At 41.2% G+C, this 18,578-nt stretch overlaps 2 protein-coding genes across 2 annotated transcripts in view; one reads left to right on the forward strand and one right to left on the reverse strand.

The window, feature by feature from the left end:
- Positions 1-15,874: 15,874 nt before the first annotated feature.
- LOC149874585 (uncharacterized) lies at positions 15,875-17,370 on the reverse strand. The gene is made up of 2 exons (XM_090046288.1): positions 17,281-17,370; positions 15,875-16,750 (listed from the first exon to the last, which is right to left on the reverse strand). The coding sequence occupies exons 1-2, from the start codon at positions 17,368-17,370 to the stop codon at positions 15,875-15,877; spliced, it is 966 nt and encodes a 321-aa protein (XP_089902414.1).
- ZBED1 (zinc finger BED-type containing 1) overlaps positions 16,475-18,578 on the forward strand; it is an 83,512-nt gene continuing 81,408 nt past the window's right edge. Inside the window, exon 1 of the mRNA XM_090064249.1 lies at positions 16,475-16,603. The gene's annotated coding sequence lies outside the window, so the exon portion shown is untranslated. The remainder of the gene's footprint in view (positions 16,604-18,578) is intronic.

The raw sequence follows: 18,578 nt of genomic DNA on the forward strand, positions 1-18,578 counted from the left end.
AGCTGTCTGTTAGGAAGCCCTCATTTAAGGTAAAATTCCAAGGGCAGCAATTCTCAGCTGAAGCAAAGTGTCAGATATGACTGTGACATAGGTATTTAGGAATCTGGATCCTCAAGGGTCATAACCAAGAGGATCAGAAAAAGCCCAGATCAGGAAAGAAGGCTCTGAACTAGTCATGATCAGGAGCAGGGGGGACAGGAGTCTGAGGTGTGTTAGGAACTGAGGCACAGACAGTCACCATGGATAGAGAGCCATAAAAGTCAGTAACAAAAATCAAGAATTGAGACCGGAGTTGCTAGACCAGGAGTTCAGACCAGGAAACTGTAGCTTGGGCCCTGGGTCCAGAATAAAGCCACAAACCAGGAACCTGCTGCCAGAGAACAAAGACTGGACTCAGGAGTAAGAAGTGGGTCAGGAACCAGCAAGTCTGGTTCAAGGAGACAAGCAGGTGGGAACTGGAAACAAGAATAAAGCCAGGAAACCTACACACATGACCCAGGAAACTGGAAACTAGTGACTAAAAAGCAGGACCCAAAGAACTGAGATCAAATAAGCAGGAGCTTGGAAACTAGGAACAGGAAGTCAAATACCCAGACTAGGCATAGAGGCATCTGTTTTGTTGAGCAGTCTCCTGGGCACTGCTAAAAGGTATCAGCAGACAACTGGGGCTAGCTGGGAGTATCAAGGAAACTAGCAGCCAGGCCCACTCGGGTAACCAGAACCAGCTTGGCAACTAGCTTGTTTGCTGCCCTGACTCGAGACACAAAAGGTACCCATTTAAATAGGTCTGGGATCCCAGATGGGAACCTGGAGCTTGCAGGGGTAGGATCCCTGGTTCATTAAGTGGAAAACTTTGCCCCAGACAAAATGATCCTGGGGGGACTGAAAAAAATCTTGTAAAATTTGGCTTACCCTTTCCCCTCTTCTTTCTTGGGTTTTTACTTAATCTACTGTTTGGTTTCTTCTTTATTCTGAAATGTGGCAGATGTAGTTATCAAGTTGAGTAATATTAATCCTCTAAATGCATACACCAATCTAAATTTAGACTCCTTGTTCTTCAAAGAGAACTAAATTGTTCCAGAAATTAGTATTTCCTTGTTCACGAAGATATAGGTATTACTGAATTAATCCCCTATCTTTATTAAACCAAAGTTTTACAATGAAAAAAATTGCAATAAGAAAAATAGACATACTACATTGCATAGAAAAAAAAGATTATTTTAGGGAGACAGGATTAAATGCTAGGGGTTATTCCAATTATTTTATGCTTCTCTGTGACAAATCAGACAGTATCACATCCTATACAATCATGTGAAGACAATATAGATTTCACTACAACTAGTTTTAGTTAGCAAAACTTAAAAGAGACACTCAATCCATTTAAGCCTATAAATATTATGTATAGTTGCAATAGGTAATGCCCAGACTGTGTAAAAGCAAACCAAAAAACATGTATGCATTTCTGGGCTTTTATGCACACTAATGGAAAATGATCAGGTGAGACAGGTTTTGCAGAAGTGGTCTAGGCATGGCATAGGGTCAGTATACACATTCCCAAACGATACCCTGAAATATACCTTGCTTCTGTGGGAGATCTGCTTTTAAAACCTGACAGATTGTGATTGATTACATCTAAGTGGTGCTGTAAGAAGGCTAATTGACCCTGGTGTTCAGCAGTGCTAGTCATTTCCAGTTTAGGAGTTGTCTTAAGCAGAGGATGCTTAAGGGCTCTGATGCAAGGCATGATACATTTATAGTAAGTCTATGTCTACTGGCATGCCTAATGTCTTATGTACAGTTGCTCTTTTTTAGGCCAACACTTTTCCTGTGACCCTAGGTTTCCCCTTGAGAAGAGTAAACCTTTAGCTTTTCCCCGAGGAACAGCTTCTGCATGTTTACTTCAAGGACTCTTCTTACCTGCTTTGCTTTACCTGCACGGTTCCTTTATAAAACACCATTTGATTTAATTGTGTATCTTTGGGTGGGCTAAAATCAACTCAATTATTTGAGGGATGTAATTATTATAAAAAACAATCTACACACAACTTCCCCATTTCCTACCACAGTGTAACCATCTTCATCATTTTATTACAGATCTCTCAGGGCTCAATATTCTTCTTGAAGCCTTGACTGCTGGAGGCCTCTGATCAGGGGAGGAATTCTGCTTACATTAGAAAACATGATGCTTTCCAGTTCTACAGTTGCAAAGAAAATGTTATTTGAGTGACTGTAAAGACCCCAAAATAATAGTTAAATCAAAAGAATCTCAGAGTTGTTATTTAAAAGTAGCCTCATGATATTTTTAGCTATCTCCTGCATTTTGTGAGTCTTACTGATTACTTTTGAGTATTTGTTGTAAGGTAGAATAATCAAGGATAATCTCAGGAATTAGCTCCCCCTTTGGGAATGCTTAAGCTCAGTGTTGCCCTCAGACTGTATAGCACATAGCCCCTACCGAAGGCATGATGCTCACAAGAATAAGATAAGTAGAATGTGTACTGCTGCAGAGATGCTACATGGTATTTACCTTTCTGAATATTCTGTACCAAATTTGGGCCAATAGAGTATTAAAATAAACTGTATAGTAAAATCCCCCTAAGCAGTATCTCATCTTAGCCCTGCCTGCTAAACTCCTGTCCAAATAGAAAGTCTTATAGGGCTTCTGGAAGATGCCTAAGCTTGGGCTCTGGCAAGCTATAAGGGGAGGGAGTTCCAGAGCTGAGGAATAACGATTGATATCTTGTAAGCTTTTGTGTGTGGACAAACCTTTCTGCCCCAACAGAACCATATAGAAGTTGGTCCTGCTCTATGCTAGTACCACGCTCTGCCAATCCAAAGCAGCTTGCAGGACGATTAGAACCTTTTACTATAGACAAGCTAAACAAGAATGAATATGGGGGTGCAAATATAAAATGAGGTAAAATTTCTGATACTTATTTCATTTTAGCTTTAATGAAGATGCCTGTTTTAATGAGAAACTAACCTGCAGTGAACCATAGGATGTTTGAGCATAGAATAATAGAAAGCATTTGTTACACAGAAAAACTGCTTAGTGGCTGCACTATATTCCAAAAGCCTAAGGATGCACTCCAAACCATTGATACATACCAAAATAAAAACAGGTGCTGGGCTCTGAATAGCCTGGGCTTCACATACCTAAGAGGCCCTTATGCCCCATTATGAGCAACCTCCTGTGAATACCATCAGTATACAAAATTTGCTCTGCGAAAACGTGAGCAATCACTCTCAGCAGTTGCCTCTCAGCTCTGGAATTCCCTCCTCTTTGAGCCCCTCCAGAACCTGAACTTGAATATCTTCCAGAAGTGCTGTAAGTACTTTCTATTTAGGCAGGAGTTTAGCAGGCAAAGCTAAGCTGGGATTTTGTTTGGCAGGGGTTGTACTATAATGTATTTCAAAACTCTATTGACTCCAATAAATTAATTTGTTTCTCCTGTTTTATTCTCTTGTTCACTTGTTTTATAAGTTGTTTGGTCTCTTCTGTAAGTTGCCCAGAGCCTTTATTAGGAAGGCCAGGACATAAAGTCAATGAATAAAAAACAGAAGAGGTACATGTTGGTTGTGAGTAGGAAGCCTTAAGGGCAGTCATGTTCTTGTTAATTCCATTAGGTGGAGCTATCAGACAAGAGGAAATGGACTAGAAGTTAACCCGGCATTATTTGGAAATATATATTCATCTATTTTCCCCGCCAAGAGCTCGCTCCTTGCATTATCTAAGTAAAAGCACTCTTATCTAACTAAAAGCTTATTACATGCTTCTAAAACTGTTGTTACGCAGCAGCCTTCATGTACAACTAAGTTTTTATTAGCTTAACAGTTTATTAAGACTTAGCCAGATGCTGTAGAGGCATTCAAATGCTACACACCACATGGAAGAGATATAAGCACCTAACCAAAGAGAGAAATAGACATGGAAAGAGAGAACAAGTGCACATGAAGAATTCAAGAGTAGCAAATAGATATAAGAGAATCTCAGTAAGTGCTTGATTCTACTCCTCCTGAAATTCATAGTAAAAGTTTCATTGACATTAATAATGTAGGATCAGGCTAAGAGAAGTGATAATGCTATCATAGTCATAACTACATTTCCAGAATAATTTAGAATAAAACAATTACAATGGGAATTTAAATGTTTCTAAAACCTGACTTTTTCTGCTTTTATATTTTGATTTTAGACAGTAACAAAAAGTCAAAATGGATTTTATTGTTACTTGCATTGTGGTCCTACTTAGGATTCACTGTCATGAACCAGGACTACATTGTGATAGGTACTATATAAACACAGAACAAAATTACATTCTTTTTCCCAGCAAGCTAATAATCAAATACATTTTGTGTTTTAACGCTTATTAACAGTTAAATTGACTGCTTGTTGTTATACAGTCACTAAGTAGCTCTCAGTATTTTTGTCAGATAAATAGCTGGTATTGATAAAATGTTTACCCAGCATAAAATGATGTTTCTGGTAAGGGAGGCAAAGAATGGTTTGAAAGTCATACAAGTAAGTACGATGGAAAACTAAATTCTGCGCTGGATCCTGGAAGACTCTATACCTCATTTAAGGGGAATGATGAACTTAATTTAATCACTTCAAGTGCGAGGAAAGCCTATTAGTTTTATCTTTGCTTTATGCAAATGTAACACTTTCATAATAGATCATTTCAGTAGAGCTCAGCCTCTCCTCTGGATTTAATTTATCCTGGGTACAAAGAACATCTGATCATTCCATGACCAGTGGTCTATGTTGTTCAGAGGTTGGGTTTTTTTTATTTGAATAAAATTTGGTTTGTTCCAGTATTTGCAACAATACATTTGGTAGACATTTAAACAGACTCAATGCCTGTGCCATTTTTAGTTTATTTTTAATCTGCATTCTTTTACACCCAAAGTAAACACTATTTAAGCCTTGCGTTAAAGTAGCATTGCACAGGAGTTGTGAGACATGAGAATTAGCAGCTTGTTTTTTTGTGTTGAAACCAGCTCTCCTCCTTATTTGGTGGGCTTTGATTTATTCGCAGGCTTGGATTCAGCCTCACTAACATGAGGGCTAGGGACAGACATTACACATAAACTAGTTTAAGTGATCGGAAACTAGTTTAAACCTGTAACAGAACAGATGTTCAGTGTATATAAACCAGTTTGAGAATGACTGAAATTGGTTTGAGATAAACCTGGTTGAATGTAATATCAGGCTTAACTGATTTGGCACAAATCCATTTATACAATGTCTGTCCCAGACCCCTCCCTGGTTTAAGATAAACCAGACACCCCCAGTATTCCAGCATGCTCTCTGAGCTGGGTGGGCTCTCTGCCTACCCGCCCCCCCGCTCCCTTGCTGGAGCTCCAGAGACTGTGGGCTGCTTCTCCCCTCCTCTCCCCACTCCCTGCTAAGCCACAATTCCCCCCTCCCTTCTGCTTTGCAGAGAGGTGTCTATGTATTAGCCAGAAGACCACATGCTGGCTCCAGTCTGTGCTGAATCAACAGGTAGAATCAACAGGCAGAATCAACAAGTATCTGGTAATGTCCCTCTGTTGGTTTCTTAACTGAGTGATAAAAACTGTTATCAATCCCATGCTGGGCTAATCACAGCACCCTGCCAGAGCCTGGCAAGGCCACCTTCAATTCCCTGCTGTGAAAGGAAAGGAAGGCTGCTCTAGCACCCCCCCCAGCTTCTAGCCTGAGGTACTGCAGACATGTGCCCGCATATCTGAGATGTCTGTTGGTTATAAAACTGATTTAGCCTAGCCAGGTTAGACTAACCTGAAGGGTAAGAGAGTGAACTTTTTTTTTTTTTATAGTTCATAGGACAGGTCAGAACAGCAGGAGTCAATATCCACTAACTCCAGTGATTACTATAGCATCTTCAACCCACTATTTAAATTGCTGAGGACAAAGGAAGCAAGAGCTGATTACAGATTAAATCTGACCTGCAGTTTCCACCTCACCTATTATCAGAATACCATAAGTGTTTGTACATTTTATTCAGTTTTTCCTTTAAGTTTTCCTACTAAGACTTATTTCTTTCCCCACATTATAATATCAATCTCCCTTTTATACTTATGGCCCCTAACACTGTAATATTTAAGCAGCTCATTGTTTTTCATATATTAATCTTCACAATACACAATCCTACCTCATTGCGTATTGAGGTAGGGAATTGCTATCACCCTCAGGTTTCACATTGGGAATGAGCAGAAGCACCAAGAGGTGAAGTAACTTGTTTAAGGCCACACAAGCCATCTGTTGCAGAGGAGAGAAAAGAACCTATGTTGTCCTAAATCCTAGATTAGGCCCATAACCCTGAAACATCCTCCTTCCCAAATATGCATTATTATCACTTCATTAATCAGTGCAGATCTAATGCAAGCCTCAAACTTCAAGTGAAGGCTTATGATAATCTTACTCAATTACCCTTTCTGTATTGCAGTTGCTAATTCTTTTGGGGAATTCCTCTGGCATCATATATCATCTAGTATCTGAAATTCATCCTTGTGCAGAGGCTTATCTGTAGTAGAGTTGACAGTAAACTGAAATTCCTTCCCAGAGGGAAAAAAAAATCGTATTTTGAAAAATAAATTCTTCCTGCATCAGGATAAGTAAAAAAATAAAAAAGAAAAGTTTTCATAGGAAGGTAATTCCAGAAGATAAAACTTCTTTTCAGGAGAAATGAAATTATTTTTTTTTACATTCCCACTTCCTGCATTGGAAATTGGCTCTTGTCAATTTTACTTTCTGCCTCTTTGACCAAGTCTGAGATGACAGTAGCTGAACAGAAGTGGTATAGCGATGTAGCGGGGCACCCAGGGCAGCTGCCACACACACTGGTACCATTGTAATTGTGCTGCTGTGGTAATGAGTCTTTTTTGTGCTCCTTTCCTCCAAGATGGGGTCCAGTCACCCTACCCTAGTTACACCATTGCTGAGCAGCCCAATAGTATGCCTCTTCTCTTCCTCCTCCTGAGTCCAACTGTCAGAGAAGCAGCTGAGCATTGGGTTGGGAGACTTGTAATCTTCACCCCCCCTGGCTCTTCCTTTCCACCCTGCCTGACTTTTATGGAGGCAGCATGCAGAGAGTTAAGGAAATGGAGAATTGGGGCCCTCAGTTTCTGGCAGCGCACCTAGAAAGCTCCTCTTATTTTCACTGAATCTGAGATGAATATAATCCTTCCAGGCAGGTAGCTGGTGTAAACTGTCATTTTGACTTTCCTGGTAGAAATTGTAGTTTTCAGAACAACTGACATTTTTTCCCAGAAAAAATCTCAGTGTTGAGATGGGCATTCTTGTCCAGAAAATAAGTCCGACAGAAAGTTCCTGCTTTAAACACAAGATTTATATGATCTTAATAGCCACTCACTCTATTATTTTGTGGTTCCATGGTACATACACATCTTGCATTGACTCTGTCCATGGAGTGAAGTGATATCTTACAGGAACTACAATATATAGCTAAAATGCTATGTAGTTTAAAGAGAGAAATCAGCTTTAACTACATCACTTGCTATAAAGTTCACTTAAACCTTTTAAGTTTTCTAGACTAGGCCTGTCAAAACTGAAAGATAGTCTTTGAGGTGTGACATTTGTCATTTTGCTTCCGTTTCATCAAATGTTAGACAGGAGAACTAGAGTTTGACAGCAAGGCTGCTGTGTGCACACTTTTTAACCATATTTCCCAAGTTTGCCTATTACACACATAATTGGTATTGAAAAGTCTTCTTGAAAGGGAGAGCCTGGAAAGAAAATTAACACAAGGTGTCTCACGTCTTAAAAGAAAAACACAGTGTGAAATTGAGAGAAAAAATCCAAAAAAACTTAAAAGCATTTACAGAGCAGAAATCTACATCTGTTACTTCTAGTGTTTTGCTGCTGTTTTTCCGCGGGGGTAGTTCTTCCATTTTCGAAGGTTTTGAATTCCTGTGTTGGAAATAGAAAAGAATACTTCTCAAAAATTATTTGTCCCTTTTGAGAAAGTATTAAATATCTACCTCTTGTATCTCTCAGCTGTTTCTTGTTGAAAATGTATTTCAGAAAATGCAGCTCTCTGCCTCTGCCTAATACAGGCCCTGGCAACAAAGATGAATAATAATAATATCCTGAAGACTGTTTGCACATTGCAAATGCTAGATATAGGAGGTCATGCTTGAAGTCCTGGTGTTGCCATGTATCATCAGATAGATAATTTCCCCTATAAGGGCTTGCATTTGACCTACCCTTGATATCAAGCATTTTTGTCAATATTTGTATAAGGATGAACTCAATGGAATTAACTGAGGTCAGGTCAGGATATATGGCAGGATCCAGTTGCAAGGGGCCAGGGTGGTGCAAAGCTAGATCTAGTGCACAGGGCCTGGCTGGTGCAGTGGACTGCACCCGTCAACCAACCCCACATGGGTTCTGGCATGTGGATCAGCCCCATGCTACTCATTCAGCCTTTGGTGGCCAGACATTTGGGCACCACTGTGTTAGAAAATGATGACTGCTTATGCATCTAAAGAGCAACAGCTTTAAAAATCACTAGAGTTGATCTCTCTCTACTTACTGTGCTATCAGGAACTGGATAGAAGGCAGGTTTATGAATTCACTTGCTATAGAACACATATCTCTTTGTCTTTTAAAATAGACCCACGTTACAGCCTGTTGCTGGTCATATTGATCTCTTTCACATTGTATCTTGGCACTCATTTTTTTTAAGGACATATTTCTTGCTCTTTAAATGACAGCTCCATTGTTTGATTCAAGCACAGTTGTTTATCTGATTGTGTGGGTGAGTGGGGCTGTTAACCCTGAAATTCTATCACTTGATGTCTAGAGAAAAATTAGTTTAAGTTGAACGGGGTCTATCTTGATGCCCATGATATCCAAACTTTATTTCATAAATGTCTTCCTGGACCCATTCCCAAGATACAGTAAAAATGTAACCTCCCATCTAGCACTATGTCAGAATATGTCCTGTAGATAAGTAGGGATATAGCAATTTGAAATCTTTTGTATTCAGGTCTATAACCATTTCCTTCTTTTGCTCCTCTCTTGTATTTATCAAATGGATACTTACCTAGCACCCTAATATTTAAAAAAAATAGCTCAGCTCTGATGCTGACTTTCTGTAGAGATATTTCAGCCCAGAAGACATGTCTTAGGAACATAATTTCACAAAAATTCATTACCCCAAGATATTGATAGCAAGAGATCCTGATACCTAGGAATCTGCATCCAGAGTGACTTTAAGTTAGGGTTCCTCAAATATGAAGATGTTTGTCTTTTAAACCAGTGGTCTCCAAACTTTTTTGATCGCGCACCCCTATCAGTAAAAAAATGCTGAGCACGCACCCCCAATATATGTATATTTATATAAATATAAATATGAACAGAAGTTTTAATATTTTCTTCCCGCACCCCAATGGATCGTCTTGCACACCCTCTGGGCTACATGTACCCCACTTTGGAGACACTGCTTTAAACAATCTATAGTAGACTTTAATTAACTCTCTGTTTTATTCTCTCTGCTTATGTACAAGGAGGAAAACCTGATTGGTTTACAAAGAATGAGTGAAAAATGTCTATAGTATTTAGAGAACATTTCTGAGCATTGTGCCAATAAGCAGAGGGAAGACACAAACAATAATTCCCCTTTAAAATGTGATAGAGTTACAGGATAGGATGGACTTTGTGCCTCAATGCTAACTCAGGCAATTCTGTTCTTTCCTCTGATCCACTGTGCCAAAAGGCACAAAGTGTAAAACATTAAAATAGTTTGGTACAACAACACCTTCCCTCTTTCTCCTTAGCCACACCTTGCTGTGTTGATTCCATGTTTTCCAAGCCCTGTTGATAGCATTGGCAAGCAAAATGAAGATTAACCAAAAATGCAGCTAAGGTATGCCAAGAAATTTTCTCGGATAAGTACAGTGATTTCAGAAAATATTTCTATTTTTTAAAAGAGTAACTGATCCTTAGCTAGGAAGCATATTGGTCAAGCAGTGTGTTCAGATATGTGGAAGGTGAACCCTTAGGTTAGAAGGGACCTTATGGCTCACCTAGTCCAGTGATTCAACCAGAGTGCCTGGAGATCCTTTCGAGGGTGCTGTGGGTGCCACACACCATTAAAACTGTTAGGTGTGCAAGCATGATTCACAAGATAAACTCAGAGATTTCAAATAAGAATCAGTACTGTTAAAAAACAGTTCACCAAGTTGCACGTAACAAACATTTCAAAACAATACAGATGAATTCAGGAATTAAGCAAATGGCCCAAGTCATATAATGAATGGATGACAGAGACAGGAATTGTATCAGCTTCCTGCACCCAGTCCAAAGCATAGTCATCCTTGCCCTCTTGGTCTGTTAGTACAAATAAAAACACAATTGTAAACCAGCAAAGTCCTAACCAGCCGCAGTCTAAAATTCCTCTGGGGAAAGCAGGGGTCACAGGAGGGGATCTGCTTGGTATTGCCAATCACTGTTGGTTGCCAGACAGCACAAAACTAACAATACCTCCTACCTTCCTGTTTCATAGATGGCATCAAGTGGCAGCACAAAAAGATTGTGTGTGGAGGAAACAAGCTAGCCCCCACCCAAGGAGAAGAAAATAAGCATAGAGACTCTCTGAAGTGAGACCAAGCAGTGCTCCTGGGATCAGCTAGGCAATTCTACTCTCTACCTTAAATGGGAAGGATTTGCTTTGTGTGTAGAGATTGCAGAGATGGAGAGAGTACCAGGACCTGGTTTCTTCCCTAATCTGACCTCTGGATTTGATAGAGCCATACTCTTACATCCCCAAGCAATATTGTAGCTGTTTTTCCCTGACTGATCTAATATCCAACACTGAAAATTAGAATGAGCAAGGGTGTGTAACCAATACAACACTGTCTGATAATAGGCAAGACAAAATAATTGACAAACTAGGTGAAAGGCAAGGATTTCTTAGGGTGATACCTTTTATTGGATCAACTGCATAGTTGGGATAAAGTTAGACAAGCTTACATAACCCCTTTGACCTACAAGAAATTCTAAGTATTCTACATATGAATTAGCCCTCATAATAATTATATTGCATCATTAAGTTGTATCTATTTTTTTTATTCATTGTTGCCAGCTTTTTTTTCTCTGCAGATAAACTCCTGTGGTACATCTCTACTTCGCATTAATCCTCCCCAGTTGTATTATCTTGTATTATTTATGTTAAACTTTATCTCCCCAAATAATTTTGAACAGTATTATTTGGTTTTTCCAGATCTGTTAACTTTGTTTCATCTGAAATATAGACCCTGTGGATCTCCACTTTTGTTGTAACACCATTGATAGCTTATCTCCCATCTCTGCTGGAAAAAAAAGTGTTTGACACTTCTGAAATCTGCTAGGTCTATTTGGGTTTTATACTTCACCATTACAGCAGTTATGTGAAGAGACTGATAGTTATCTTTAAATTATAAAATAAGTAAGAATTGCCAATACCTTTAAGTCCTAGCTTGTAGGATTATCTGTAGTCGTCATACTTGGCCCATCTGATCTTTTCTACTTAAACTGCCAATAAGGTTGATTAGTACCATTTGAGTTGATTTTTTTCTGATGTAGACATTTGTCCATTAGGAAAACAACCAAAACTAGCAACTCAGTCCCTATGTAGTAACAGGTACATCTTTTGATCTTTTTTGTCACTATTAGGTTTGGATTGATGAAAACCAGTGGAAAGAAGTGAAAGTCTTCAAATCCTGTTACCAATAAAATGAATCAACTTTCTTCTTTGGGAGTTTTACAATTGACTTGAACAGAATCAGAATTGAAAGTGTGAACTCTCGTGAAGTCAGAGGGGGGAAGGTACCGTATGAATTCAATCATTCTGCTCCAGTCTAAGGTAAACCAGGAGTAATGTAATTGATGTTGCAGGAGTTATGCATACGCAGCTGCTATAAATTAAAAAAGAATGAAGCCCTCATTCTTCATTTTACTCCTGATTTGGTCTGAAGCTGGAAGGGGAAGCTATTTTCTGGCTTGGAGATAGATGTGGCTGACAACTTTCATTGTTCATTTTCTTTAAAATATGTTTTCTTTTATTGGATTATTATCAAGACAATACATTATTTTCACTGAGTTTACTGTGCATTTCTAAATTTTAGGTAAAATTCGGGGTCTGTTGAAATCAATGCTAAGACTGCCAGAGGAGGAAATAGGAACCCTTGATCACTGAGCGTCTTGGACATGGTTCTGTTTCAAAATCAGTTTCACAAAGCAGAATATTTCTGTTTATAATTGTGCTTCACACAGTCCCAGTGAAATCACACAGCCCTAGTCCTAGTTTTATCAAGTAAGAATAGATTTGGCGACATACTTGGTAGTTAACTTATGCTTTCTGTGTTGGCTGTCCCTATCAATGCCAACATGTAAAACATGAAGAGGTGATATATTTTTACTTCCTCAGAGACACCCTCATGTTTGTGTACATGTGAACTATGTGAGAAAATGAATGAGATGGACCTATGTGTGTAGAGAACCTACAGCAACAGCATAACTGGAATCTAAGCATTCTTATTCAACTCTCTGAGCCCGACATTTTCTTTCTCTTGCACAGAAGTAAATCAGGAGTAATGTCACTGATGCTGCAAGACTTCTGCATATGCAGCTGCTATAAATTAGAAAAGAATGGAGCCCTCATTCAAGTTTCATTTACTTCATCTAAACTCATCAGGCTTCTGTCGGACACATGAGGCAGCACATTACACCTAATCCCTTTTAAACAGGTAATTTCACTGCAGGAAAACCTGTAGGTTTTGTACTGCTGCCATTCTGGGATTTATGGACGGGGGAAAATAACTTTCAATTGTCATCAGAAACCAGGACAAAACTCTGTCAACACCCAAACTTCAACACCCAGGCAGAACTATAGCTTTCACAGCACAGCTCAGGTGACAGACTGTCTTCAGGTTTCCCTAGGAGAGTTGGGATCAGGATGGAGGGACTTTCCATCATGCAACATTCACTGTGTTGTAGTGACTTAAGATGTATTACACCTATCTGCTTTGTCATACTTGCAAGAATACATTTGTTTCAGTTAATTACTATATTTCAGTCTTGGGATTTTGGATACATTGTAGCAGAGAGAAAGAGTGTGTGGCAGGAAAGCAGGTGGGTCAGGCTATTTTGGCCAAGATTCTCTATGAACTCAGCAAGACAGAACCATGTGGTATGGGATCTTCCTACTCTTTGTATTGTGTAAACGTGCTGGGGGTAATAAGACTGAATTTGATTTCAGTATACCTAAAGTTACCCTCAGCCACGTTATTTCTGAGTGCCCTGTCATTGTAAGCATTCATTTGCTCTAATTCAGTCTCAAAGATAACTGAAAAGTTAAATAAGACAATGATTCATAGCTTATGTTATACTCCCATATATTTAATGTAATATCATCTTACAAGCTGAAAATTATCTTTTTCCCTACTAGTATTGTCCTTTCCTATTCAGCATAAATTGCTTCCTTTTCTCCACTCTTCCACTTCAAATTAACCTGAGTTTCTATTTACTTCTGTGTTTTAAACTAGCTCTATTAACTAAGTGAAGCTTTGGTAATATACTTTAGCTTTTGCTTCCTGAGTTGGCTGTCTCTGCTAGTGATATATGCATACAACAAAGAGAGGGGACATATTTTTAATTCATCAGTCATGCCCTATCTACATATGAAATATACAAGTAGAAAACATTATTCAAGTTTTACATTCCATCTAATTTTTTGTATCAAACAAACACTACTTCATATACCAGGCTAACCAATACTCAATGCCAATGGACTACTTTGTGTCTGATGTCAGATGGACAAAGACCTCTCTGAGGACAGTATAGGATAAGCACTGACTGCCAGATGGTGAAAAATGGCCATTCTATTGAACTCTTCCCAGAATTACATCTTCCACTGAAAGAAACATTCCAAATCCAAGTGAAGTTTGAAGATACCAGATTGAGTATTAATATCCAGATGCCCCAAACCTCCAGAACATAACTCCTTCCAGCTCTGAAATGGCAATTTTCTTCCAGTCTTATCTGTGATAAAATAATGAAACAAGGTGAGCCTGAATCCATGCTGGATTTGATTGATGTTTTGCATTACAGTACCAGCTGAGAGCTCCAAGCAAGACTGGGACACCATTTTGCAAGGCACTATACAAAGACACTGTAAGACAGACATTGCCCGAAAGGTCTTATATGCTAAATAGATGAGACATACACAAATGGAAGCAAGGGAATGTTGTTATCACCTGCATGCTACAGGAAGGGTACTGAGAGTACTTACTACCCATGATCATCCAAGGAGTATGGATTATAAACAGAAGTAAAAACAACATATTCATACGTGACCTGAGGTTCAACCATAACATAGTCCTTTTTAGACTAAAACAATCAGATCTGAAAAGCTCCAAGTAACAAAGCATCCACTGCTTCTCCGGGGACATTATCCCACAGGTTTTACTGTTGGGGAAATTTTTCTTGCTACATATCCCTCAGTTTCCCTTTGTTATTTTGATCACAGTGCTCTTCCTTATATCCCATGCATGCACTCTATTAAATTACTTTTTCTTCCTCCTGGTTGAAGGAGAAATATTTGTAGAAGCACTAGCAGGTCTCCTCCCCACACCAAGATCACCTTCTATATGTATCTATGTTATAATTAGCTTTGATCCCCAATTCAAGAATGTGTTGCTCTTCTCTGAATTCCTCCAATTTGTTAGTATTTTTCTGGTACCATGATGCACAGAACTGAACCGCTGTGAACCCTTCTTCTGAGGACGTCTTTGGCTCTGACCTACACAAAGGACAACTGTTCTCATTGTTGCTCTGACAGAAAATGCTGAGTGGCAAGTGTCAAAGCCAGTGTGTCGTTGCTGGTCTTCCGAATGACTGGCGTGACTTGGGGCAAGCTTATCAGTCTGCTTCCCTTTTTTGTATGGGATTGCTCTTGAGGGTACCTAATTAATCACTTGAGCCAGAGCCCTGGGATGAGAGAGGGAATCAGACAGATGCCCTGCCTCAGTTCAGAGACTGAACATCATGCCCATCAGGCCCAGGATCTGTCTGTGAGAAGTGCCACTCACTTTAAACCTAAATTTGGCCTCCGCTCCATGCAAAGCTGGGGTCATTTGAATGACGAATTAAAGCACTGCAGTTAAGGAGAGAGAGTGTGCGTGTGGGAGAGAGTGAGAGTTTCAGCTGTTCTGGCAGTGTCTGCCTTGGGGTGCCTGTGCTGCACATTTCAAAGGCCATGGTGCCACACTTCAGTTCCTGGCAGGTTGAGAACTGCCAGCCAGCCAGGGTGAAGAGCCTTTACTTTTTCTTTCTTTTCTTCTTTTTTTAGGTTCACTTAGGTAGAAAACAGAGGTAAGTCTCAACCAGCTTCTCCCCCTACTAGTCAAATCCCCAGTGAAAAATAAAGCTGTGTGTTGGGTGGGGGGAAGCAGGGATATCAATTGAAGGGGAGAAAATCCCATTTCACACCACCCTGTAATTATCATCACAACCCAGGCAATAACAGCAGAGGTTTCCCTGCTGCACAAGCAGCTTTGGGAGAAGACAAGCAGTCAGAGCACTGGGGACTCTGGGGGGACAGCGTGTGTGCACGCGGGCGTATGGGTGTGCTGCGGGGAGAAGAGAAGGTGTGCGCCCGTGTGTATGCGCCTTGCGGAGAAGAGAAGCAGTCAAACCACTAGGGACTGGGGGGCAGTGTGCGTGCGCGTTTGTTGGGGGAGAAGGGAGGGTGTGCGTGTGTGTATGTTCGTTGCGGAGAAGAAAAGCAAGGCACTAGGGGCTGCGTGTGTTGTGTGTGCGTGTGGAGGGGGGAGTGTGAAGGCGAGGAGGAGGCGGGGGCCGGGTGGAATACTAATCACCCAGGTTCCCAGTCTGCAGCAGCCCCGCTGCCTGCGCTGCAGACACACACACACACACACGCGCGCGCGCGCGCGCGCACACCGACACCCCTCTCTCTCTCACACACACACACAAGCCCGGAGCCCGGCACTCAGGGTTGCCCCCGCCCGGCGCTCCGGGCTCCGCGCCCGGGTCCCCCGCCGAAGTTCGCGCGGCGGCCGCGGGCGGGCGCGGGAGCCCATGGCCGGCCCCGCGCCCCCGCCGCCCCGCCGCGGAGCCCGGCAGCCGGGGCCGGCGAGCGCCGGACTGTGAGCGCCCCCCGCGCCCCGCGCCCGCCCAGCCGCGGCCCCCGGCCGGCACGATCCACTGCGGCTGCCGCCGCCGCTGCCGTTGCGCGGGGCTTAGCGGGGCGAGCGCGGCTGGTGCGGGCTGCCTCCCGCTCTGCCCTGCCTGGCTGCAGCTGCTCCGGCCGCGGGTGACATGCAGTCCCTCATCTCCCCGGTGACCAAGGCGATTCTGGTGGCTTTGTTCATCTTTGCCATCCTGCTCATCCTCTACGTGATCCTCTGGTACATCTGCCGCGATGTGGATTGCGACCACGGCATCTGAGGGGGGAGGCCGGGCAGCGGCGTAGGGCGCGCGGCCAGCCCGCCGCCACCCACCCGAGCCGGCCCCGGCCCCGGCCCCAGCGCAGCCCGCAGCACCGGCCCGAGCGTGACCTTCAGGCAGCGGGGGGAGCCGGTGAGTCCCTGGGGCTGGGCGACCCCCGCGGGGGGCGAGGGACAACTTTTCGGGCTGGATGGGGCGGGGGCGGGGAGCCCGCGAGCCTGGGAGCAGCACCTCTGACCCGCGCAAGGCTCGGGCTGGGGTGACCGCCTGTGGCCACAACTACAACAGCAGCACCAGCAACTACAGCAAGAATAATACGACTAACGCTAGTAGTTATGACAGAACCTGCCTTTTGGCTTGGCCCATTATGTATGGACCGCTCCCCCCACCCTGTGATTTTATCATCATCGTCCTCATCAACATCACCCACCACCATTATTATCCTCCTCCTCCTCATCATGGGCTAGATGACCTCCACAGGTCCCTTCCAACCCCAGCTTTCTATGATTCTGTGATCATCATCACCATCACCATCGTCATTAATATTATTACTATTAGCATCGTCCTCACTACCATCACCGTTTCCATTCTCATCATCATTATTATCACTCGTATCACTGTTAGCATTATCATTTTATCATCTTCACTACTATCATTATAACTATTAATTGTTCTTTTAATTATCATAAACTTTCTTATTTTTATTATTATTGACTTTATTATCATCATTGTTATTATCATTATTGTTGACTTTTTGACTATTATCATTATTATTGACAGTATTATTATATTGACTCAATATTATTTACATCATTATTGACTTTATTATCATCATCATTATCATTCTTAACACTCGTGATCATTTTAGCATTAACTTTATTAGCATCGTTGTCATGCATTTCATTCTTATGATTGTTTTATCATTATTGACTTTATCATCATCATTATCATTCTTATCATCATTTTTATCATTATTCACTTTATCATTATCATTATCTTGATCAGTAGCATTCTCATTATCATTCTTATTATCATTTTATCTTTATTATCTTTAATATTATAATCATAATTATTATCATTATCCTTATTTATTATCATCATTATCATTCTGATCATTATCTTTAATATCATTCTTATCATTATTGTTATCCTTATCGCCTTTCTTATCATTATGATCGTGATTGTTACGATTGTTGCAACTGTGATCGTGAATCTGGATCAAATGCAATGAAAGGCAACCGTATCTTCTGCACTTGCCGGCACTTGCTTAAGTCTGCTCATCCTGTTTTAGGCTGGGGCACTGGAGGGATAAAAATCATGCAGAGCTAGATAAACAGGGTCCCTGGCTTACTGTGTTGGTTGCTTTTGAGCTCTACTTCTGGGGAAATGTATCCTGTGGATGGCTGTAGGGATAGAACTGGAGGGAAAGTAAGGCTTTGCAGCCTCACATTGGTATGCAGGAGGTCGCTGCAGTGCTAAACAGACCATAAAGGTGAGCCCATGGGACAAAAAAGCAAACGCTTTATCAATGAGAAGGGGAAAAATCATGCAAGTAATTGAAAATGAGGGAGGACATATATAATATTTACAGGGTACAAGTAGGTCTATTTCATGATGAGACTATACGGAAGGGTTTTTATAAGGTTTCTTCCCCCATGCCTCACTCCCCCCAGGAATGTATTTAGGCAGAAACATCCAAATGTGCATTGGAACTTCTGAATGGCAAGAGCAAGTGTTTGGAGGTTCACCAAATGATGCATCTAAGGTTGAAATTTGCCTACTATTATTCTGAGCAAAAGGGTTAATGGTGAAACAAACATAGTGGCCAGTCACAGAATATGCTGAAAAAAAGTGTGTGATCAGTGAATGCGCATATCAGGTGCCCTTGGAAGATACAGGGAACACATATCACCCCTTTATTTCACACACATGGATGACTTTTACGTATTGTTAATTATTGCCATTACTGTGTGTAATTTTATCATGGGGTGCTATAATTCTGGGGCATCAGCTTACTGAAAGGTACAGGGACATTATCTTTCAAAAAGCGTGACTGAAATGAAAATGGTACTAAATGCTCAGAATCTGATGTTTTTGTCCTTGAGAG

The sequence above is a fragment of the Crocodylus siamensis genome, chromosome 1, assembly GCF_052110815.1.
Source record: "Crocodylus siamensis isolate JL-2025a chromosome 1, ASM5211081v1, whole genome shotgun sequence".
NCBI classification, from domain to species: Eukaryota; Metazoa; Chordata; order Crocodylia; family Crocodylidae; genus Crocodylus; species Crocodylus siamensis.

What these genes read in the sequence shown, in the direction of transcription:
- LOC149874585 (XM_090046288.1), bottom strand. Translation starts at nt 17,370, where the DNA reads ATGCATGACAACGATGCTAATAAAGTTAATGCTAAAATGATCACGAGT. An exon ending in ATAATAAAGTCAATAATGAT is followed by an intron (nt 16,751 to 17,280) that starts GTAAATAATATT and finishes CTGCTGTTGTAG; the next exon opens with TTGTGGCCACAGGCGGTCAC.